The following is a 24,501-nucleotide window of genomic DNA, read 5'->3' on the forward strand; positions in this document are numbered from 1 at the left end:
CTATATTGTAGAATAATATTGAAGACATCAAAACTGATAAATAACACATATGGAATCATGTAGTATCCAAGAAAGTATTAAACAAATCAAAATAGATTTTACAATTGAGATTCTTCAAAGTAGCCACCCTTTTGCCTTGGTGACAGCTTTGCACACTCTTGGCATTGTGCATTTAGCAGACAACCACTCTTAACGTGAAGTAGATTCATGTAGATTAATCGAATTAGTTTGGTATTGACGGACCTCAGGCTGCATCCCAAATGCCCTATAACGTGCACTACTTTTCACCAGAGCCCCTATGGCCCCAGGTCAAAAGTAGTACACTAAAATGGGGAATAGGGTGCCATTTGGGACGCACTGTGAGAGAGGATTAGATTAGAACTCACTGTCAAAGATTAGGTTAGAACTCGCTGTCAACATGGGTAAATCCATTTTCCCAGGTTTACCTTTGATTGCATCTACACTTCCTGTAGATCACATACAGTAGGTTACATATTGCCCTTCCAATGTAAATGTCCCTTGTCCAACCTGTTTAATTTCACATATACACATGAGCCACTGTGCAAATGGCCCTGCGGCTCACATAAACATTGAGAGGATAGAAAAAGATATACGTTTGGCATCCGCCACTACAATTTTCTCTGAAAAAGTAGTAGTCGGGATAGTTTTTTCATGTTATGTTTTCTATGAGGCAAGAATAGTAAAAAAAAAAAAAAGGATCATTCATCACAGAGATGTGGCTCCAAGGGCCACAGTGACTAGCAGGAAGGAACCCATTGTAGCAGGGCTCTAATTGGCTCATCCATTACACCAGTTGTCACCAACAGGTCGATCGTGATCGACTGGTCGATCTCCAAGGCATTCCTAGTTGATCACCAAACATTTCTGTAAAAAAACAACAACGATAAAGCCTTGCGTTACTATTTTTAAACATTTGTTTCGCCCTGTTGGCGGTAGGTGCACCTGTTTCAGCAGCCCTGGTGTCGGGAAGGCAAAGTGTTCCCATTTTGAACCATTTCATGTGTCTGAAGGTAGAACTCCACATACCCATCAGGCCCAGAGAGCAAATCAAGTGCACCTATAGGCCTACCGCTGGCCAATCAGATAGCTCAGGTCACGGTGTCTGCACAGTTTCCTCAAGCTGTAAAAATAAGCCTCGGACTAACACAGCAAAGTTGATAGTGTGATATTTCAAAACTTCTAAAACCAAGACTAGAGAGAGACTCAACGAATACAGCAAAAAGCTGCTGTTTTTATGAGTAAGTTCATGTGTAAGTTGTCAACACATGAACACTTTGTTCAACACTTTTATAAGCTATAAAATGAGCGTTCTCCCTACTTCCACTCACGCTACAACCAGCACAGCAGCGGCAATGAGTTCAGCAAAGCGTTAAGCGTTGGGTATAAGCTTGCGATGTTATTATTAGTGGCTCGTGTCTTTTTTAATATCGAGGAATATAACAACAGGATGAGCATGAGGCAGAAATAATGCAGTGTGACTTGAGTTTCGCTGCCAGCTGGAAGACGTTCCCCTTTTCTCTGCGGAGGGACGGTGAGTGGGGTGAGAGGCAGCCTCACCACTGCTCCCTCCCTCCCCTCAGACTAACCATCAAATGCAGGCGATCAGTCCAGAAAATAAAAACACAAATGATGCTCACTCAACGGGGCCCACAAGTAGTACGACAAATGATATACTACCAGTGTGGTCATATACCTACATTTTTAAAGATATCATTTCAGAATGGTTTGAGAAGAGAAACATTGGTAGGGCAAGCATAGCCAGTATGCAGTGATAATGTATTGGGCCTATAGCCTACTGCACCAACCTCATTGCTACAGTACTGTTTTTAATTGGTAAATATTGCGTCATCTTCTGTTTTTTTAAGTCATGTAGATCTCGGCTTGCATTTTGACTCAGAAAGTGATCTTGACTCAGAAAAGGTTGGTGACCACTGCATGACACTCTCTTATATGCAGTCCTTTCTGCTGCTTAACAATGTGCTCACTGAAAGGGATGCTAGCATACCAGTATTCTTAGGCCCAAAATAGAACATTCCTGTTAATGAACCATTTTCCGCATGATATTGTTGTAAATGTACCACCGTTTCTTTTATATACATTTTTGGAAGCTTTGTTAATATAATATAATAATGTATGGCATTTAACACTTTTAAACTTTGCCGTCAATGTGACGTTCTACCTGCTACAGAGGGCACGTTGTTTTGAGAGCGGAAAGGAGCAGAGGGGAAGAGTGTCTTTCCTCCTATTTAAACCTACCGTACTGTACCATATTCATTGACGATGCGTAAGTACAATAGCTTTGTTCCACTTCTTTTTTTCCCCCGTAAGGTCTCATTAGTTGCTTTTGTTTAGATCGTGAACATAAATGTAGCTACGGTAGCTAGTAGCTTCCTGACCGCATAAGTCTTAGTACAACCAGTGGTGTGTAGTTGAGGCCATACGCAACCAAAATCAACTTGTATTTCTCATGATTTAAATGCACTTGATAGAATGAGCAGGCACGTCAGCCACTGAGAATGGTACCTCAGCGATTCTTGAGTTTGGACGCTGCCAACAGCTTTCATAGGAGGCAGGTCCTCATTGGCAATGCAGGATGCCAGACTGCTACAGTGTAATAAGCAGGGCTGTTGCTTTTTTCAGTTTATTTATTCTGGGCAAGTCAGTTAAGAACCAGTTTTTATTTACAATGACGGCCAACCAGAAGGCAAAAGGCCTCCCGTGGGGACGGGGTGCTGGGACTCAAAATATAGGACAAAACACACGACAAGAGAGACAACACAACACTACATAAAGAGAGACCTAAGACGACAACATAGTATGGCAGCAACACATGAAAACACAGCATGGTAGCAACACAACATGACAACAACATGGTAGCGACAGAACACGGCAGCAGCACAACAGGGTAAGCGGCACAAAACATGGTACAAACATTATTGGGCACAGACAACAGCACAAAGGGCAAGAAGGTAGAGGCAACAATGCATCACGCGAAGCAGCCACAACTGTCAGTAAGAGTGTCAATGATTGAGATGGAGATAAAACGGTCCAGTTTGAGTGTTTTTTTTTCCCAGCTCGTTCCAGTCGCTAGCTGCAGTGAACTGGAAAGAGGAGCGACCCAGGAATGCGTGCGCTTCGGGGACCTTTAACAGAATGTGACTGGCAGAACGGCTATTGTATGTGGAGGATGAAGTCTCCAGTAGGTATCTCAGATAGGGCGGTGTGAGGCCCAAGAGGGTACCAACCCCTACAAAGATGTCAATTCATTATAATCCACATAATAATTCACATTTCCTGTTGCTGCAGGATTATTTTCCTGCTGTAGCAAACTGGTTCAAATTTAAATTATTTTGCGTTTTCATGGTCTTCACTCACTCACTGAGTCATGCATGCATACATTTTCTTACACGTGGTTGGTTCGAGGAATTTGAACCACTATCCTGCTGTTGCAAGCGTCATGCTCTACCAACTGAGCTACATTAAATTAACTTTGATGGGTTAATGAGATACTTATCAAAAAGTACATGCAGGGACAGACCAGGACTATAAATCGGCCCAGGCATCCATCCAGTTCAAGTGATGTGCGAGCATCACAACATTAAAAAGCTCTGTACTAGAAGAGCTAACGCTGATGTTGGGACCTTGAGAAACTTACAGTGAGTGAGTGAAGACCATGAAAACACAAACTACTTTACATTTGAGCCAGTCTGCTACAGCAGGAAAATAATCCTGCAGCAACAAGAAATGTGAATTATTATGTGGCTTACAGGGGTTGATTCATTTTTTATAAGGGAAATTCAAGCCTGACATTTCAAAATGGAAATTACAAACTTCAGAAGCCTTTTAAAACCTCAAATACACTACAAGTTTAAAATGTCCTGAATTGCAGGAATGTTCTCCTGCAACAGGTTGATCAAATTAAGATCTTACATTTGTAGCTATGTACAACCACAATATTATTCATCTGGCTGTCATGAAGGCAAAGGGTGGCTACTTTGAAGAATCTCAAATATATAATATATTTAGATTGTTTCACACTTTTTTGGTTACTACATGATTCCATATGTGTTAATTCATAATTTTGATGTCTTCACTATTATTCTACAATGTAGATGTAGGTGTGTTTTTAACTGGTACTGTATATACAAAAAAGTACCCTAAAATGTACCAAACAGTACCATGTGAGATCACAATGTGTACCTCTGAAGGTACATTATGTGTGTTTTGAACTTTTTGTACCCCAGGGAACAATACTGTACCCTTATTTCTAAGAGTGTGCAGAGAGTCTGTCTGAGTCGATTCTCTGATTCTCTCTCTGTATTCTCAATATTTCATGGTGTCACAATGCACTTTGCCATGTCATTTGATCAGTGCGTCGGTCAACATGATGCAGTCTTAATTTTAATTTGGAAGGAATAGGCGTGACTCTCACTCACAAATCAAAACTTGATGTTGGCCATTAATATTCTCTAAATAAGTCTAGGCCTACCGTATAATACACAAATCAATACTGTTTTAAGAGCAACCAAATAAATATACAGGCAACAGTATAGCCAACCGCAGCCAGGTCTGGGGCCATTTACCAAGCATCTCAGAGTATGACTGCTGATCTAGGATCAGGTCTTCCCTGTCAATGTAATATTATGAAATATGATCTAAAAGGCACAACTGATCCTAAACCATCACTCCTACTTTGAGATGCATACATCCTCTGTATTTTAATTGGATTATACGACAGTGAAACGTTCCTATGAGAACCTTTCCTCCTGAAACGTAGGATAAAAATACGGCGCATTGGGGAAGTATTCAGACCCCTTCCCTTTTTCCATGTATTGTTACGTTACAGCCTTATTCTAAAATGGATTAAATACAAAATGGACCTCATCAACCTACACACAATAACCAATAATGGCAAAGTGAAAACAGGTTTTTAGACATTTTTGCAAATTTCTAAAAACAAACAACATAAATACCTTATTTACATAAGTATTCAGACCCTTTGCTATGAGACTCGAAATTGAACTCAGGTGCATCCTGTTTCCGTTGATCATCATTGAGATGTTTCTACAACTTGATTGGAGTCCACCTGTGGTAAATTCAATTGGTTGGACATGATTTGGAAAGGCACACACCTGACTATATAAGGTCCCACAGTTGACAATGCATGTCAGAGCAAAAACCAAGCCCTGAGGTCGAAGGAATTGTCCTTAGAGCTCCGAGAAAGGATTGTGACGAGGCACAGATCTAGGGAAGGGTACCAAAAAATGTCTACAGTATTGAAGGTCCTTCATCATTCTTAAATGTAAGATGTTTGGAACCAGCAAGACTCTTTCTAGAGCTGGCCGTCCAGCCACACTGAGCAATCGGAGGAGAAGGGCCTTGTTCAGGGAGGTGACCAAGAACCCAATGGTCACTTTGACAAAGCTCAGGAGTTCCTCTGTGGAGATGGAAGAACCTTCCAGAAGGACAACCATCTCTGCAGCACTCCGCCAATCAGGCATTTATGGTAGAGTGGCCAGACAGAAGCCACTCCTCAGTAAAAGGACCATGACAGCCCGCTTGGAGTTTGCCAAAAGGTACCTCTCCTCTCAGATCATGAGAAAAAAGATACTACTGTCTGATGAAACCAAGATTGAACTCTTGGGCCAAGGGTCACTTCTGAAGGAAACCTGGCACCATCCCTACGGTGACCACATGGTGGTGACAGCATCATGCTGTGGGGATGTTTTTCAGCGGCAGGGTCTGGGAGACTAGTCAGGATTGAGGGAAAGATGAACTGAGCAAAGTACAGAGAGAACCTTGACGAAAACCTGCTCCAGAGCACTCAGGACCTCAAACTGGGGCAAAGGTTCACCTTCCAACAGGACAACAACCCTAAGCGCAAAGCCAAGACAATGCAGAAGTGGCTTCGGGACAAGTCTCTGAATGTCCTTGAGTGGCCCAGCCAGAGCCCGGACATGAACCCGATCGAACATCTCTGGAGAGACCTGTAAATAGCTGTGCAGAGGCGCTCCCCATCAAAGCTGACAGCTTGAGAGGATCTGCGGAGAAGAATGGGAGAAACTTCGCAAATACAGGTGTGCCAAGCTTGTAGCGTCATACCCAAGAAGACTCGAGGCTGTAATTGCTGTCAAAGGCGCTTCAACAAAGTACTGAGTAAAGGGTCTGAATACTTATGTAAATGTGATATTTCAGTAAAAAAAGATATACATTTGCAACCATTTCAAAAACCTGTTTTTGCTTTGTCATTATGGGCTATTGTGTGTAGATTGTTCAGAAGAAGAAAAAAAAAGGTATACATTTTAGAATAGTAGAATAGTCCCTCACGACGCCAGGACAGCGGAGTCAATCACCACCTTCCGGAGACACCTGAAACCCCACCTCTTTAAGGAATACCTAGGATAGGATAAAGTAATCCTTCTCACCCCCCCCTTAAAAGATTTAGATGCACTATTGTAAAGTGGCTGTTCCACTGGATGTCATAAGGTGAATGCACCAATTTGTAAGTCGCTCTGGATAAGAGCGTCTGCTAAATGACTTAAATGTAATGTAAATGTAGAATAAGACTGTAACGTAACACAATGTTTAAAAAGTCAAGGGGTCTGAATACTTTCTGAATGCACTGCAGGATAAAGATAAGATTAAAGTTTCTCTCAGCTTGAGCTGAATGACTGTCACACCATCAGAATCAGAGGAAAAACATTCTTCGGAGGCAGACTGCTGGAAACTGGGACAGAATACGGGAGTTTCACCCATCAGAGTGGCATGCCTCTTATAATAGTTGGGCAGTTAGACTCCAGAGATAGATGTAATACTGTTACAATACACTGTAAGATTTACACGTATGGAAGGCAATTCATTTGGGGAGGCAGGTAGCCTCGTGGTTAGAGCTTGGAACCGGTAACCAAAAGGTTGCTGGATTGAATCCCCAAACTGATAAGGTAAAAATCTGTTGTTCTGCCCCTGAACAAGGCAGTTAACCCACTGTTCCCCGGTAGGCAGTCATTGTAAATAATTGTTCTTAACTGACTTGCCTAGTTAAATAAATAAAAATCACCACACCCAGTGTGGGTTGTTGCTGTCAATTTCTTACAATATCCTTGCACAAACCAAATCTAATCTAACAGCACCTTGCATTGTTGTTGCTGTTAACTCAACTTTCTGAATTCAGGATAAGTGTTATTAATATATCCTCACGGTAAGATAAGATCGCCAGTTCATATTATTCAGTGAATGGTAATTCAAGCCTGATGACCACTGTTATTCGGGTAACATTAACAGTCTCTTCCGGTCAGATGATGACCTGTCAATAAGCTTGCAAGAGTGCCCCAAGTTAGCATTTCTCTGGACAAAAAGGAATGCTCTGTTTTGTGGACGAAGTGAAGAGCTAGCGCCGCATTCTTAGAGTGCGCGTGTGCACGCAGTCTGCTTTTATCAAGCATGACTAGTGCCTCTCTCTAATCATTCGAATTGCAACATTACCACCCAGCCAGGGAAGCGCACGGTGTGTTAGCGGTTTACGCGTTAAAGGTGTTCAAGCCATTATCTATCTGAATCAAAAGGCTATCCAATCAAATATGTCCCTGGAACAACAGCACCACTCCTCCTCTTACTCCTCAAAATAAATCTGGTGTTGAGTGGTTTGGGATTTTGATTTATTTGACTTTTGGATCCTGGATTTTGATTTATCGACGGGTATTTATTTACAGCAGCAAATATGGACCAGTAAGAGGCCAAGAGGATGCTCTCTCTCTCTCTCTCTGCCAAACAGGGCTTTAGGGATTTACAGATAACGTCTAGCTGTAATAACCACGACGTAGTGTACCGGCAGAACTGATTCAAGTCATACTGTACACGCACAGTAGGATATGTGTCCCAAATGGCACCGTATTCCCCATAAGGTTTATTAATGCAGTCATCGAGTCAGGGGCTACCTCTGTGGGCCCTGGTTAAAAGTGGTGCCCCGCTGTATATAGGGAATAGGGTGCCATTTGGGACCTGAATTACAAAGAGCAGGCATGCCTCTTCATGGTGATAAACAAGGAAGCTAAATATGTTGGAAAACAACGTGTGGTCTAGCGTCCAGGAAACGTTACAATAATAGGAAGGAAATTCTATTCATTTCTGGATTGGTGGCTCACAGATCTAGTTTAGTCCTAAGAATAGATTCAATGGAAAGAGTTTTCAAAGAATCAATTTTACCCCTCTTGAGCTTAGGGCCTACAAATCCTGATTATGCAGGTCTGGAATTTCCTGGTCTTTGCTAATAAAACAATATAATAATAGATGCCATTTATCCAAAGCAACTTACAATCATGCATGCATCCATTTTTGTATGGGCGGCACAGCGGCCAAACACACAGCCCAATGTACTGTATATAGTACAACTGCAGTTTGTCTACAGTCAATCTTTTGTTTTACTGTATCAGTTTTACCCTCAGTGGTATTGCAGCTAATCCGTCTCACAAGACAGGGTCACCTGTCAGAGTGTGGACCAGCCTTTCCATCACTGAACATGATGCAGCTAAATCCAAAGGAATCAAGAGAGGGGGGATAGTTGCCTGAGCTGGAGTCCCTCTTTAGATGACCATTACCCCATAGGCTCTGGTCAAAGGTACTGCACTATAGGGTGCCAATTGGGACACATTGCTGACATACAAACATCCCTATCATAACCTTACACAAGTACTTTCCCCATTCAATAATGACAGATGTTGAAATATGACTGAAAAGCAACATCAAAATGAATGAATGAAAAGATTGATTTAAAACGTATCAATAAACACACACTTTGTGAATTTCCTCCACAGGAGTGCAACCTGAATACCACACTGTAATAGCAACTTGAACATGATCACATAATTAAAATATTCATGAAAATCAACATCAGAAGGGTAGTTCTTTTTCAGGAATAAAGTTTAAATGTCACAGTGTCATATAGACTGAACATTCAGTGCTAAGTGATGGAATATAGAGATCCACAACAACACGGAGAGAGAGCACTAGGTTACACACAAGTATTTACGTAGCCCCGTGTTTTAATGAATCAGCGTGGTTTGAACGGAGGCAGAGGCGTATTGATTTCTCTGTCTGCTCTATCAGAGAAAATGCCATGCCTGGGGGAGAGCTATAGCATCCACTGGTATCTGCTCATCAGCGCCAGTCAAGTGAATTAGCCATGATCGCTAAAAGCTAACAACATAGTCCATACATAAGATTGGGGAAAAACTAAAGTCTGCATAGGGCTCTGGTCAAAAGTAGGGCACTATGTAGGGAAAAGAGTACCATTTGGGATGCAGGCACAGTATGTGCTCAGTGCAGGATCTACAGGTTTCGGTTGGCGAGATTACAAGTTGCGGTAATTAGCTTTGGAGAAGGGCATAGATGGGGTACAAAGACGAGGGCTTAATAGCAACATCAATTAGTGTACACACTGTAATGGAAAAATGTGAATTACATAGCAATTTGGGGTATTATCAACAGTAAAATGTATTGTGGGAAAATGTTGTGGGCGGAGCAAAGAATTGCTGTATTTTTCGAACGGTACTGTAATTCCACCCCACAGAATACAGGCTCGCCAAAAAACGTTTGACCACTAGTGGGTGTATGGTATTGCTCATTAACATATTTTGAGACGTGCCTTGTAAGAGTCCCCATGAGAATGCTGTACCAATTACACTCCTATGTGGTTATAGTGCCCCATGAATTTGTTTAGGAAACAGATTGGAGTGGCAGCAAGTCTTGATTCTGAAATGGTTGTGCATTTTGCCATGTCCTTTTGGTCTGTTTGCCCTGTAGTCACTGCCCGTTTGGAAGCCTTTGTAAAGCAAAGCTCAAAGTTCCATCACATGATGATTGACAGATGTTGAGTTCAGCTACTCTCTGGTAGCACTGTGAAATGTTCATGTTCAATTTCTGACATTTAATCCTAGTAAAAATGCCCTGTCTTAGGTCAGTTAGGATCACCATTTTATTTTAAGAATGTGACATGTCAGAATAATAGTAGAGAGAATTATTTATTTCAGCTCTTATTTCTTTCATCACATTCCCAGTGGGTCAGAACTTTACATGCACTCAATTAGTATTTGGTAGCATTGCCTTTACATTGTTTGTTTAACTTGGGTCAAATGTTTCGGGGAGCCTTCCACAAGCTTCCCACAATAAGTTGGGTGAATTTTGGCCCATTCCTCCTGACAGAGCTGGTGTTACTAAGTCAGGTTTGTAGGCCTCCTTGCTCGCACACGCTTTTTCAGTTCTGTCCACAAATGTTCTATAGGATTGAGGTCAGGGCTTTGTGATGGCCACTCCAATACCTTGACTTTGTTGTCCTTAAGTCATTTTGCCACAACTTTGGAAGTATGCTTGGGGTCATTGTCCATTTGGAAAATCCATTTGCGAACAAGCTTTATTTTCCTGACTGATGTCTTGAGATATTGCTTCAATATATCCACATCATTTTCCTCCCTCGTAATGCCATCTATTTTGTGAAGTGCACCAGTCCCTCCTGCAGCAAAGCACCTCCACAACATGATGCTGCCACCTCCGTGCTTCACGGTTGGGATGGTGTTCTTCAGCTTGCAAGCCTCCCCCTTTTCCCTCCAAACATAACGATGGTCATTATGTCCAAACAGTTCTATTGTTGTTTTGTCAGACCAGGGGACATTTCTCCAAAAAGTACCATCTTTGTCCCCATGTGCAGTTGCAAACCGTAGTCTGTCTTTTTTATGGCGGTTTTGGAGCAGTGGCTTAATCCTTGCTGAGCGACCTTTCAGGTTATGTCGATATAGGACTTGTTTTACTGTGGATATAGATACTTTTGTACCTGTTTCCTCCAGCATCTTCACAAAGTCCTTTGCTGTTGTTCTGGGATGGATTTGCACTTTTCTCACCAAAGTACATTCATCTCTAGGAGACAGAACGCATCTCCTTCCTGAGCGGTATGACAGCTGCGTGGTCCCATGGTGTTACTTGCGTACTATTGTTTGTACAGATGAACGTGGTAAGTTCAGGCGTTTGGAAATTGCTCCCAAGGATGAACCAGACTTGTGGAGGTCTACAATTTTTTTCTGAGGTCTTGGCTGATTTCTTTTGATTTTCTTATGATGTCAAGCAAAGACACACTGAGTTTGAAGGTAGGCCTTGAAATACATCCACAGGTACACCTCCAACTGACTCAAATTATGTCAGAAGCTTCAAAAGCCATGACGTCATTTTCTGGAATTTTCCAAACTGTTTAAAGGCACAGTCAACTCAGTGTATGTGAACTTCTGACCCACTGGAATTGTGATACAGTGAATTATAAGTGAAATAATCTGTAAACAATTGTTGGAAAAACCACTTGTGTCATGCACAAAATAGATGTCCTAACCGATTTGCCAAAACTATAGTTTGTTAACAAGACATTTGTGGAGTGGTTGAAAAATGAGTTTTAATGACTCCAACCTAAGTGTATATAAACTTCTGATTTCAACTGTATGTGTAGCTCAGTGGCAAGTAAAATTCTGTATTTCATATTACAATAAGTACTGTTTAATGACGTGTGTGACATCATTGTCCCCAGCACAAGGTGCATCCGTGTAAAGATGATGCTATTTAATCAGCTTCTTGATATGCCACACCTGTTAGGTGGATGAATTATATTGGCAAAGGAGAAATGCTCACTAACAGGGATCTAAACAAATGTGTGCACCAAATGTGAGCGAAATAAAGCGTTTTGTGCGTATTTCAGCTCATGACCCATGGGACCAACACTTTACATGCGTTTCTAGTTTTGTTCAGTATAATACACTGCCTCAAGCTAGAGCTTGAATGAATAAGTCCCACTAGACCAAACAAAGTATCCCACCCAGTCTCTCTGAAACACTCACACACTTCTTGCTCAGTGACCTGATTCTAGTCTGTTTGGATTGAAGGATGACTCATAGGCGTCCAGTCATTAGCGAACAACAGCGGAGCACGTCTCCTAGAGTTAAGAAGCAGGGCATGATGATGATCTCACACCATCCTACATTCTGAGACCCTTGGGCCAGCCAGGTACAATTCTTCAGTCCACATGACTAAGGTAGACAGTGTTTTTAAAATGTTTAGTTAACTTAACTCAGTTAAGTGTAATGACGGCCTACCAAGAGGCCAAAGGCCTACTGCGGGGACGGGGGCTGGGGTTAAAATAAAAATGTCGGACAAAACACACATCACGACAATAGAGACATCACAACACTACATAGAGAGAGACCTAAGACAACAACACAGTATGGTAGCAACACATGACAACATAGCATGGCAGCAACACATGACAACACAGCATGGTAGCAACACAACATGACAACAACACAGTAGCGACACAACATGGAGATCTTTGTGGGCTATACTCAGCCTTGTCTCAGGATGGTAAGTTGGTGGTTGAAGTTATCCCTCTAGTGGTGTGGGGGCTGTGCTCTGGCAAAGTAGGTGGGGTTATATCCTTCCTGTTTGGCCCTGTCTGGTGGTGTCCTCGGATGGGGCCACAGTGTCTCCTGACCCCTCCTGTCTCAGCCTCCAGTATTTATGCTGCAGTAGTTTATGTGTCGGGGGGCTAGGTTCAGTTTGTTATATCTGAAGTACGTCTCCTGTCCTATTCGGTGTCCTGTGTGAATTTAAGTGCGCTCGCTCTAATTCTCTCTTTCTCTTGTTCTTTCTCTCTCTCGGAGGACCTGAGCCCTAGGACCATGTCTCAGGACTATCTGACATGATGACTCCTTTCTGTCCCCAGTCCACCTGGCCGTGCTGCTGTTCCAGTTTCAACTGTTCTGCCTTATTATTATCGGACCATGCTGGTCATTTATGAACATTTGAACATCTTGGCCATGTTCTGTTATAATCTCCACCCGGCACAGCCAGAAGAGGACTGGCCACCCCACATAGCCTGATTCCTCTCTAGGTTTCTTCCTAGGTTTTGGCCTTTCTAGGGAGTTTTTCCTAGCCACCGTGCTTCTACACCTGCATTGCTTGCTGTTTGGGGATTTAGGCTGGGTTTCTGTACAGCACTTTGAGATATCAGCTGATGTACGAAGGGCTATATAAATAAATTTGATTTGCTTTGATTTGAACACAGGTGACTGCCAACTGATGGATCTACAAATCACCTACAAATCCTCTTGCATCAAAACTAACTACACATTCTTATCTGTAGATCCGTTAGTCACAACTTACCGACAATGCATCACATATTTGATTCTCTCAAACATTGCTTGTTTTTCCAGGTTGTCAATCTGGAAGCCATTTTCCCTGCTGCCATGGCGACCATGCAACCTCTTCCTCCCATAATCCACCATAAATGGAGGTCTTTGACTTCTAAATTGTCTGAGTTTGTCTGACTCAGACGATTCATGTCTGGTGTCTATCTATATCTCCTCCTGTGCCAAAGTCTGACAATTATCTCAATCCTTTAGCACAGGCTTTTTTCATAACCTTCTTCGCATCCCAAATAGTACCAAATGAAATGTAATTGCACTACTTTTGACTAGGGTCAATAGGACTCTGGTTAAAAAAAGTGCACTTTTAGGGAATAGGGTGCCATGTGGAACACACAGTAATATATAATAATAGTTTTTCTGTCTGCATTATTGGGAAGGGCCCGTAAGCATTTCACAGCTAGTCTACAGCTGTTGTTTATGACGCATGTGACAAATACAATGTGATATGATATTGTCTGTGACTCCCCTCCCCATGAAATTCTCCTTTGGCAGACCGTTGTGTAAATATGTCCAAGCCACCGCTCAGTCAATGGAGCTAAGAAATTCTATATTTATACAAAGTCTGAGGCAAATTTCAAAAACCAGTGTAGTGAGAAATGCGTAATGAATGATGTGGACCACAAATGAAGAATCTTTGAGGGCTGTTTGATCTGGGCCAGTGTGTTATGATGGTCTGTAATAACACTTACAGTCTTGCCAAAGTTTGTCAAGGTCGCCAATAGATAAACCAGAGGGCTTTATGGGTAATGTTAGGCATTAATTAATCTAATCCTTTCTCGATTTTGAGGAAAGCGATCTTATCGCACGCTTAAAGAAAGTAATCCCAATTAGATTGAGCTTGTTTTAGCTCATTTAACCAAAGTGCAGTTTTCAACCCAAAATCAGAAAGCGTCAGTCGAGAACAAATTAACAAGGAACATGTGTGGAATGGCTCAGCTTGTAAGGTTCAAGCCTGGAATAACCTGGTGCCAACTGTCATGGCACCATATTCTGTCACGCACGCTCCTGTGCCATCTGCCAGAAGTAATGTAACAAAATCTCGAACAGGAAAGTCTATCCACAGACCACTGAGAAAGTAGACACACACACACACACACACACACACACACACACACACACACACACACACACACACACACACACACACACACACACACACACACACACACACACACACACACACACACACACACACACACACACACACACACACACACACACACACACACACACACACACACACAGAGTCTCAAAGTGCATCCTTATTGGGATCTCTGATGATTCACAGGAAACTGAAGTGAGCTCCCTCACATTCATGTCCAGACAAATCCCCTTACTAAACTCTGCTGTCCGTCTGCATGCCATACTGACACCACACAAGAACAACACAATATACTCCTTATACTGTGCAATGGCCCGGATGACTAAGGATAACTGGGGACAGTTGGGCTTTAGCTTTTCCCCCGTGCTGCTCTTGTCTCACCCGCCTTTACAAAATGACTGACAATGTTTACATGACCTATACACTAGTATGAGAGAGAGAGAGAGAGAGAGAGAGAGAGAGAGAGAGAGAGAGAGAGAGAGAGAGAGTGTCTGTCTGTCTGTTTTGGCAATGTGAACATATGTTTCCAATGCCAATAAAGCCCTTCAATTGAATTGGTGAGATAAGAGTGCGTGGGTGCTCGGAGATAGACTAGCTGATGGTTGATTATGCAGCCTAGCAGTCTCTCTCTTCTCGCTCCCTCCCTCTCTTCTTATCAATGCGTGTCTCAGACGTACAGAGCCTTAAACCTGCCAGATGTGTCATTAAAGAGGCCAGCTTAGACCACTGGCCTCCGGCACACTCCATGGTCTCCTCTGATGAAAAACTGATTTCCACAGCAGCCATGGCCAGAGGGGTGACAGGCAAGTGGGACCACAGTAGAAAGTGGACGCTGGGATTAAACCCCAGTCTCCAGTGGGGAGCAGTAAAAACATGATTGGTCGGGTGTGTTACCACGAGACCGGGTCACAGCAGCCACTACAACAGCTGACATCTTTAAGGGCAAGTCAGAGCTTTTATTTCAGCTTCAGTCAAAGTCCTGGCCCTGTGGCCTATGTCAACACTGAAGACTTAACAGATGCTGGAAATGTCACCTGTCACACACACTTACCATCCAGCCCCAGTCACGCAACATCATCGTTAGAACGACCTCCGCGCCTCGGCTGCAGCCATGGGCTGTGTCCCAAATGGCACCCGATTCCCTATATAATGCACTGCTTTTGACCAGGGCACTATTTAGGCGACAGGGTGCCATTGGGGACGCACATTGGTCCATGGCCCAAGGCCGGGCCTTAAATGCCATAGCTTGACCTATTAAACCAGCACAAAATGGGACCTGAGCTTGATCTATGAACCTGTATCGGTAATCTCTGTTCATAAAGTTGAGGTGAAACACATAAGGTTATGATGATAAATTAGCCTTATCCGAGCCAGAATGGCCCATAGGGCAGAAGCCTATTTCCTATTTTCCTATAAATATTTAAATGAAGTGAAAAATATGAGGTTGCGGTGATGCCAGTGCGACTAGTTATGCCAGTGTGACTAGAAAATTGCGGAATCATTGAAGTAACTTCCAAATAAAGACAGACAGAGAGTCAATGAGGGCTCTCAACAAACAACAAAATCACCCAAAATAGCTCTACAAATTGAATATCTACAGCGTTTGTATGTGGAGCTGCTTCTAAGAGTCAGGCCTTAGCAGGAAATGTGGAGAAAGTTGTGTTTTTGTCATCATCACTCCGACTCACATAGAGAAACATTGAACTGAGTCCTCCAAGCCTCCATCTGCCACAATACACAGATCATGTATTCTGTTTGAAAGTCTTTTGAGAGGGTATGTATGTGTGTGGGGCGGTGGCATGGTGCAAAGTAATTCTTCAGTTAAGAATAGCAGTGGGTAGAAACTCTGTACATACTGCGGTAGAAATGTGAAAGTAAGGTATAGAAAGAAAGAGAGGGAAGCAAGAGAGAAAGATATAGACAGAGAGAGAGACTTAAAGAGAGAGATACAGAGAAATATATAAGTAAAGAGAGAGAAAAAGACACAGAGAAAACATGTGTGTGTGTGCGTGCATAGGAGGGGCAGGAGTCCTCCTGGTCAGTGGTCTGTTTGTGTGAAGAGGTTGGAGGGAGCACACAGAACCACAGACTGGGAGACATCTGGTTTCCAGTACAGACCTGCCCCTCATAACCCACAACCTGACTTTGTACTGCAGGTAAGAACAACTGACACACACACACACACACACTCACTGACACACACACACACGGCTCCAGACCTGCAGACTTCTCAGCATACCCTGCTCACATTCCTGACCTCCTTCTGTCACCCGAAAGTTTGACTCACGCCCACAGCTCACCTCTCTCCTCCCACCGCCCACCCCCCGCCAAAACGCTGTCTGTCTCCCCTGTCTCTTCCCCTGTCTCCCCTCCCCCAACTGACTGTCTCTGAGTTAGACAAGAAATACATAAGTCAGACCTGACACTAGGATGAATGGTATCCACATCGAAGGGGCTGTAGTGGGGCGGGTCGAGAGCTTCAATTCCTCTGTGTCCACATCACTAAGGAATTAACATGGTCCACACACACCAACACAGTCATGAAGAGGGCACGACAACGCCTCTTCCGCTTCAGGAGGCTGAAAAGATTTGGCATGAGCCTGCAGATCCTCAAAAAGTTCAAAAGCTGTACCATTGAGAGCATCTTGACTGTCTGCATCACTACTTGGTATGGCAACTGCTTGGCATCCGACTGGAAGGCGCTACAGAGGGTAGTGCGTACGACCCAGTACATCACTGGGGCCGAGCTTCCTGGCATCCAGGACTTCTATACCAGGCGGTGTCAGAAGAAGGTCCTAAAAACTGTCAGACTCCAGCCACCCCAGTCATAGACTTGCATGGCAAACGGTACCGATGAACCAATCCTGGAACCCTGTGTATATAGCCAAGTGATCGTTTCTCATTGTGTATTTATTCCTTGTGTAATTATCTTTCTATAATGGTTTTTCTGTCTGCATTATTGGGAAGGACCAGTAAGTAAGCATTTCACTATTAGTGTACACCTGTTGTTTACAAAGCATGAGAAAAAACTTTTTTTTTGACACCCCCCCGAACGTGTGTGTGTGTGTCTGTGTGTGTGCGTGCGTGTGTGTGTGTGTGTGTGTGTGTGTGTGTGTGTGTGTGTGTGTGTGTGTGTGTGTGTGTGTGTAATTGGCAGGGAACATCTTGATTGACAGAGGGGGATATATAGTTTAAAGGGATAGTTCAGGATTGTGGCAATGAAGCTCTTTATCTACTTCCCCAGAGTTATTATTAACTCAAGCATACCATTTTTTTAGAGGTAGTTTCACGAGCCGCTGCTAACAGTTACCACAGACTTCCAGTCTTTGTGCTAATGCTAGTTAGCAATTGCACAAACACCAGTTTGCAACTTCCTTCAAGCTGAAGACAGAGACGTAAAAATGGTTATCCATGAGTTCATCTGACTCTGGGGAAGTAGATAAAGGGCTTCATTGTCAAAATCCTGAAATATCCCTATAATGAAAACACGTGTTTACTTGATACAAGATGATAGAAGAAGTACTCACCAAATACTTCAAGACAATGACACTACAAAACCAAGGGTAGGTTTAGGGTGCATTCCATATGAACCCTATTTCCCATATAGTGTACTACTTTCGACCAGGGCCAGGAAATAGTAATGGATTATAAAGGGAATAGGCTGCCTTTTGGGACGCGGCCAACTCTCCTACTGTGTTTAATCTAAGCTAACTAGGGTGAGGGAATGTGATGATGGGGCCAAAAGTGAGTGATCAGACCCCCTGCTCCCTTCCATAATCCGCACCCCACGGAGATGGGATTGGAAAAACAACTACGTGACGTGGGATCCAGTCACGTGATCAGGTGAGGAATGCCTTCGACTCCGAGGCACGTAAGCAGAGTGCTGATAGGACAATCTAATGCTGGACTAGGGTTGTCGATCACAATACCAGTGTCACAATCCTACTATACTCAATTTTCCAAGGGCAACAAGGGAAAAACGAAGCAGTTTAAATTCTTTAAAAACCTGCTAAAATTGTGCATGCTAAAGTTTGAAAAATAAACAAACGTGACAAAATGTGTTTCTATGTTTCCAACATTAGGACTGTTTCCTCAAGAAACAAGAAATTATGTCTGCTTCATGTTTTGTTTGCTTATCATGATAGTTATGAGTATCAGACTACTGATATCGTGAATGATACACAACACAGCACAAAAGTCTGACTGAACAGGACAGGAAGCGGAGCCCTGATAGGTAGATCTAATCCCACAACAACCCGGTCTGACCGATACACACAAAACAAAACAGATAACACACTGATCTCCTGTAGCCGACCACACACATGGCAAAACAAACCTGTAATGGGAGTAAGGAAAATGCCTTGGTGGCTAACATGGGGCTAGTGAAACTAGTGAAACCCATACACTGTAACTACTACAATTACTATACTACTATTACACAGTTATGTAAAGTACTACTTAAGTAGTTTTGGGGGTTTCTGTACTTTACTTTAACATTTATATTTTTGCCAACTTTTACTTTTACTATACTACATTCCCAAAGAAAATATTATACTTTCTACTCCATACATTTTCCCTGACACCCAAAAGTGCTCATTACATTTTGACAGGTAAAATGTTCCAATTCTCACACTTATCAAGAGAACATCCCTGGTCATCCCTACTGCCTCTGATGTCACGACTTCCGCCGCAGTCGGCTCCTCTCCTTGTTCGGCCGGCGTTCGGCGGTCGACGTCACTGGCTTTCTAGCCATCGCCGCTCCTATTTTCATTTATCCATTTGTTTTGTCTTGTTCCCTTCACACCTGGTTTTCATTCCCTACATACACTACATGTGTTTATTCCTCTGTTCCCCCTCATGTCTTTGTGTGAAATCGTTTGTGTGTTACGTGTTTGTTCGCACTCGGCTAGGGTTCAGTATTTCTGTGTATTTTCACGAAGCTTGTTTGTATTGTTATACATTTTGTGTCTTGTGACTGTTTTGCGCGCTTTACACTTTGCCTTCTTGGTTGGAGGTTTTTGACGCAGCTGCGTTCGTCTGTATCTCTCTCCTGCCGTACTAAAGTGTGCACCTCTTCACAATTCTCTGCTCTCCTGCACCTGACTTCAGCAGAAGAACGCACACGCCTGACATCTGAAGGACTCACTAAGAACAAATGCTTTGTTTGTAAATAATGTCTGAGTGTTGGAGTGTGCCCCTGGCTATCCGTCAATAAAAAAAAAAACTAGAACATTGTGCCTTCTGGTTTGCATAATATAAGAAATTTGAAATGGTTTATATTTTTACTTTTACTTTTGAATCTTAAGTACATTTTAGCAATTCCATTTACTTTTGATACTTAAGTACATTTAAAACCAAATACTTTTAGACTTTTATGAAAGTAGTATTTTACTGGGTGACCTCTCACTAAAGGCTTCAATCATACAAAAGTTATACTCAAATCCAAACTGGTTCTCTGGCAAATTAGTAGGAATGTCTCACCCTCTGTTCAAGAATGGCCTTTTTCCTTTACTCAGACCTCTCACTTTGAGTTACTGGAAAAGGAAATCATCTCCCAAATATTGCTATTTTAGAACAAGCTATAGAAAGTTGGTTGCAATTTTATCATTTTTTAAACTAGGCAAGTCAGTTAAGAACAAATAATTATTTATAATGACGGCCTACCCCAAATGACACTGGTTCAATTGTGCACCACCCTATGGGTTCCAAATCATGGCCGGTTGTGACACAGCCTGGAAAGGAACCAGGGTCTGTAGTGATGACTCTAGTACTGAGATGCAGTGCCTTAGACCACTGCACCACTCGGGAGCCCCATAAAATACTGAACAAATAATATAACAAATTTTGTGGTTAAATTCAAATGCTCTTTCCACAATTACAACCAACTAATTGCAGCATTACCGCAAAAATCGAAGAGGAAGGGGAAAAAAGTAAGGAACTTGACTGTCGGCCATTTTGAGCCTGCAATCGAACCCACAAATGCTGATGCTCCAGATACTAAACTAGTCTAAAGAAGGACAGTTTTATTGCACCTGTAATCAGAACAACAGTTTTCAGCTGTGCTCAATTAGCCTTTTAAAATTATAAACTTGAATTAGTTTACACAGCGTGCCATTGGAACACAGGAGTGATGGTTGCTGATAATGGGCCTCTGTACACCCATGTAGATATTCCATTTTTTTTTTTAAATCGGCCATTTCCACCGAAAATAGTCATTTACAACATTAACATTGTCTACACTGTATTTCTGATCAATTTGATGTTATTTTACCGTACAAAAAAATGTGCTTTTCTTTCAAAAACAAGGACATTTCTAAATGACGCCAATCTTTTGAACGGTAGTGTAAATATAAGTGACCCGTTTCAGGAAACTAGCCGTAAGTCGGGGGTCACATGAGAGCCATTTGATCGTAATCTTTTTTTAATCAAAATCCGTTCATTTTTTTTGGCAGAAATGCCTTCTGGAACATGTGAACTTTCATGTGCCTTAATATCAAACTTGCATGCCATCTGTAAATATGAATACATTGTTAAATTATGATCCCTGTTGATTAATCCACAGAAAAGGTGAGCAACTTTCCCGCTAGCCGTGATTGGCTGAGATAATGCGTGGGCTGGACATGAAGAGAGTTGAATTCGGATTGGTCTGCCATATAGCACGCTTCTGTCTATTTAAGATGGTTAGTGTGTGTGGGTAATCCTGTCTAACGCGGCTTTAAAAAATATATATTGCTTAGTAGAACTGCATAAGTGTTGTTCTCCATTTTCTGGAGGACCGAGTTTTGAAATCAGTGGAATTAGAGTATGACAGCTAAGGAGACGGAGAAAAAACCTGTCTCCGGATTACATCTTCAAACTAAGGGCAACCATGGTATCAGTGACAGGGAGAAGTGTCCATGATGTTTACGGGTAAGATATGGGTAAGATAGTCTAGACGCCACTATGCAAGTAGCCATTTCAATACAATGTCACTGCGACAACTGTTGATAGACGTAGCTGGTAACTTCGCTTTGGCAATCTACTCCAATTTCAGGCCACGGGTAAAATAGTATAGCTAGCTACATTTTTAGATGTTACAGTTTTCTAATTTTGACAAAATATTTTCATTTCAAGTTAAAGTGTACTGTTAGCTGGCTAGCTAACATTAGCTGGCTGGATCGCTAGCTAACATTACGTGTATTATTCGTATCTCGGAGCCATTTGCTTTGCTTGTTATAGCCTAATGTTAGCTAGCTAACATTGGACCTGGTTGGTTAGCTACCTGCATATTCATGCAGGGTAGTAACGTCATGAGTTGTGATTATGGTAAAAAATGTAGCACGCTAGCTACATGTCTCAACAAAAGACTCCACTATACAAGTGCCCATTTGAATAGAATGTCACTGCGACAACTGTTAGCCAGGTAGCTTAGATGCTTGACTGCTGTTGTCAGGACAGAACCCTCGGATCAACCCTTAAAGAGATTGGTGGAGCTAAAGTTTAAGAAGATGTGAACAATGCTGAATGGGTGTAGACAAAGAAGAGCTCTCCAGTAGATACCAAAACATTTAAAGGCCATTTTCTCAAAAATGAGGTTACAAGTTTATCAACCTTTAAAGCAGAATTACTTTCCCATTGTTCCTCAAATGGAGTATATGATATACAATTTTGTAGCTCTGTGTCTCAGCTTTATCCAATGTAAAAAACACCATTTCAAATGTTGCTACATAAGACCGAATCAAGGTGGTCGGTGACATATTTGCAAAAAACATATATGGGGGATTGGATATGATGCAGACATTTGCATTGATGGAAGCTACAATCTATCTGCAATATTAAAGCTAATCTACCCCCTAAAAAAGAAGAGATGCTCATAAACACATGGCCACCGGGGTCACAGTGGAAAAGCAACATGACTGTAGTCCAGTACTTACTGTGCATAGAGCCCTGTGGAAGAGCTGAGGCTTTAGGTGGGCTGATTCTGCTCTTGGGTTGGGCCACCATGTCCATAGTCTGTGCCTGGCTTTGGGACTGGCTCTGAGTCTGAGACTGCATCTGGGACTGCTGTTTGTCCGCCTGTTGCAGTGCAGGTGGGGCGGCTGCAGCCAGGCCCCTCTGCTTGGTCAGGGTCCCGTCGCTGCCGGCCCTCATCAGCTTCTCCCCTACACTCACCACCCGGGCTCGAGCCCCACCAGGAGCCTCCTTACGGGAGGACGACACCTTGGAGCCCACCCCGGCGGAGGATGGTCGAGCCAGCCGTGAAGCTTTAGACATCCTGCTGGAAGTCAGTGGAAGGCTGGGTGTCTGGGACTCTCAGTCTATCTGTCTCTCTTAGATTCTGTTCGTTGCAGGTCCGTGGTAAACAGTAGAGTACTCCAGCTTCTCGGTGTGAGTGTGTGTCTCCCACTGGGCTCTGCGAGTCCTGACTGGAGCAGGTAGGCTGGGTTGGGCATCCAGAGGAAGGAGGGTACATTTGGGAAGGCAGAAGGGGAGAAGGAGGAGAGAGAGAGAGGGGGGCGGGAAAAGTTAACGGCTCCCTGGAAGGTGTACTCTTCTGCTGACAGGGCCTCCTGGGCTTATCCACCAAAACAAACAGAGCTGTGTGTGTGTGTGTGTGTGTGTGTGCGTGTCTGTTTGTGTGTGTGTGTGCTCAAACCTGTGGCTCGGCAGAAGGTGCTGGGCCAAATGCATATATAAACAGCCAGGTCCTTAATGTCAGTGCATTCCAGCTCTATAACCCACTGTTTCCCTCTCTATCCCCCGCTCTCACACTCTTCTCATCCCCTCCTCCTTTTCTTTAATCTGCTGTAGTCCCTCTCTCATTGACTCTGTCATATACAGACAGTCCCATACTCCCTCTCTCTTTGACTCTGTCATATACAGACAGTCCTGTACTCCCTCTCTCATATGAAAACAATTCCGTACTCCCGTTTTCTCTGCTCTTCTCTTGCTTTTCGGTTTCCTCTTCTTTGCTCTTCCACTGCTTTGCTGATGCTCAGTGTGAAACTGTTGCAGTGCTCTGGCGAGCACAGACAAAACACGAGAGAGAGGTAGAGAGAGAGAGAGAGCTCGAGTGAGTGAGTGAGTGAGTGAGTTAGAGAGAAAAAAAGAGCACGAGAGAGCGGATGATTTGTGATCCCTCCTCCTCAGGTGAAGCTGCTGAAGCCGTTCCAGATGTGTCAGTTGCTTCATGTCACCGCTCAGCTGCCCAACACACACACAGCCACTCGCATTCCTGCTCACCTCTCCATCGCCGGATTCACCTCAAACTCCAAATCCTCTCTCAGTCTTCCTCTCTCTCTCCTTCCCTCATTCACACTGTCTCCTCATGCGTGTGAAAAGATGTTGTCCTGATACTGGAAGCAGCCGGAAGTAACAAACATACACATTCACACACACACACACACACACACACACACACACACACACACACACACACACACACACACACACACACACACACACACACACACACACACACACACACACACACACACACACACACACACACACACACACACACACACACACACACACACACACACCCCTTCACCGGAAGAATATACAGAGAATTAAAGAGCACAGAGGAAAGAAGGATTACTGTAGAACGCAGTACGCTTCTCTGCACAGTGAGTGTGTGTTTGTATGCGGCCCTGATTGGCTGCCACACTAAGCTTTAGATGAAAGAAAGAGAAAGAGAGAGAGAGATAAAGAGAGAGAGAGAGATAAAGAGAGAGAGAGAGAGCAAAAGAGCGAAAACAGTACAGCTTGAAGGTGAGAGAAAAATGGAAAAAGACAAAAGTTCATTTGAGGATCAGAGAGCTACAGAGGGGCATTCTCCTCCCTCTTTCCTCTCCTCCCTCTCCCCTCTGAGCCCAAACAGAATGTTCTGTACATTGGTACACACAGCTCATCCTCACACTCAGCACATCCTCCTCTCCTGAGGTAAGATAGGCTGCGTCCGAAATGACACCCTATTCCCTATATAGTGTACTTTTGAGCAAGGTCCATAAAGCTCTGGTCAAAATTAGTGCACTATATACACTATTAGAAAAAAATAGGTTATTTGGCTGTCCCCATGGAGAACCCTTTTTGGTTCCAGGTAAAACCTGGATTCAAAGGGTTCTCCTATGGGAACAGCCGATGAACCCTTTAAGGTTCTAGATA

At 43.1% G+C, this 24,501-nt stretch overlaps 1 protein-coding gene across 10 annotated transcripts in view; it reads right to left on the reverse strand.

The window, feature by feature from the left end:
* The window catches only part of LOC118361142 (sickle tail protein homolog), a 241,670-nt gene that overhangs the window by 143,214 nt on the left and 73,955 nt on the right, over positions 1-24,501 (reverse strand). For 4 of the 10 annotated variants that reach the window (XM_052483200.1, XM_052483199.1, XM_052483203.1 and 1 more), the window contains exon 1: positions 22,269-23,358. The exons of 1 other annotated variant lie outside the window; for it this stretch is intronic. In XM_052483200.1, the coding sequence (XP_052339160.1) occupies positions 22,269-22,608 (340 nt within the window). In that variant the 5' untranslated portion in view covers positions 22,609-23,358. Of the gene's footprint in view, positions 1-22,268; positions 23,362-24,501 lie in introns of those variants that run through there. 5 more of the 10 variants (XM_052483201.1, XM_052483209.1, XM_052483198.1 and 2 more) reach the window with 3 other exon arrangements.

This window comes from Oncorhynchus keta, chromosome 28, assembly GCF_023373465.1.
Source record: "Oncorhynchus keta strain PuntledgeMale-10-30-2019 chromosome 28, Oket_V2, whole genome shotgun sequence".
Taxonomy (NCBI): Eukaryota; Metazoa; Chordata; class Actinopteri; order Salmoniformes; family Salmonidae; genus Oncorhynchus; species Oncorhynchus keta.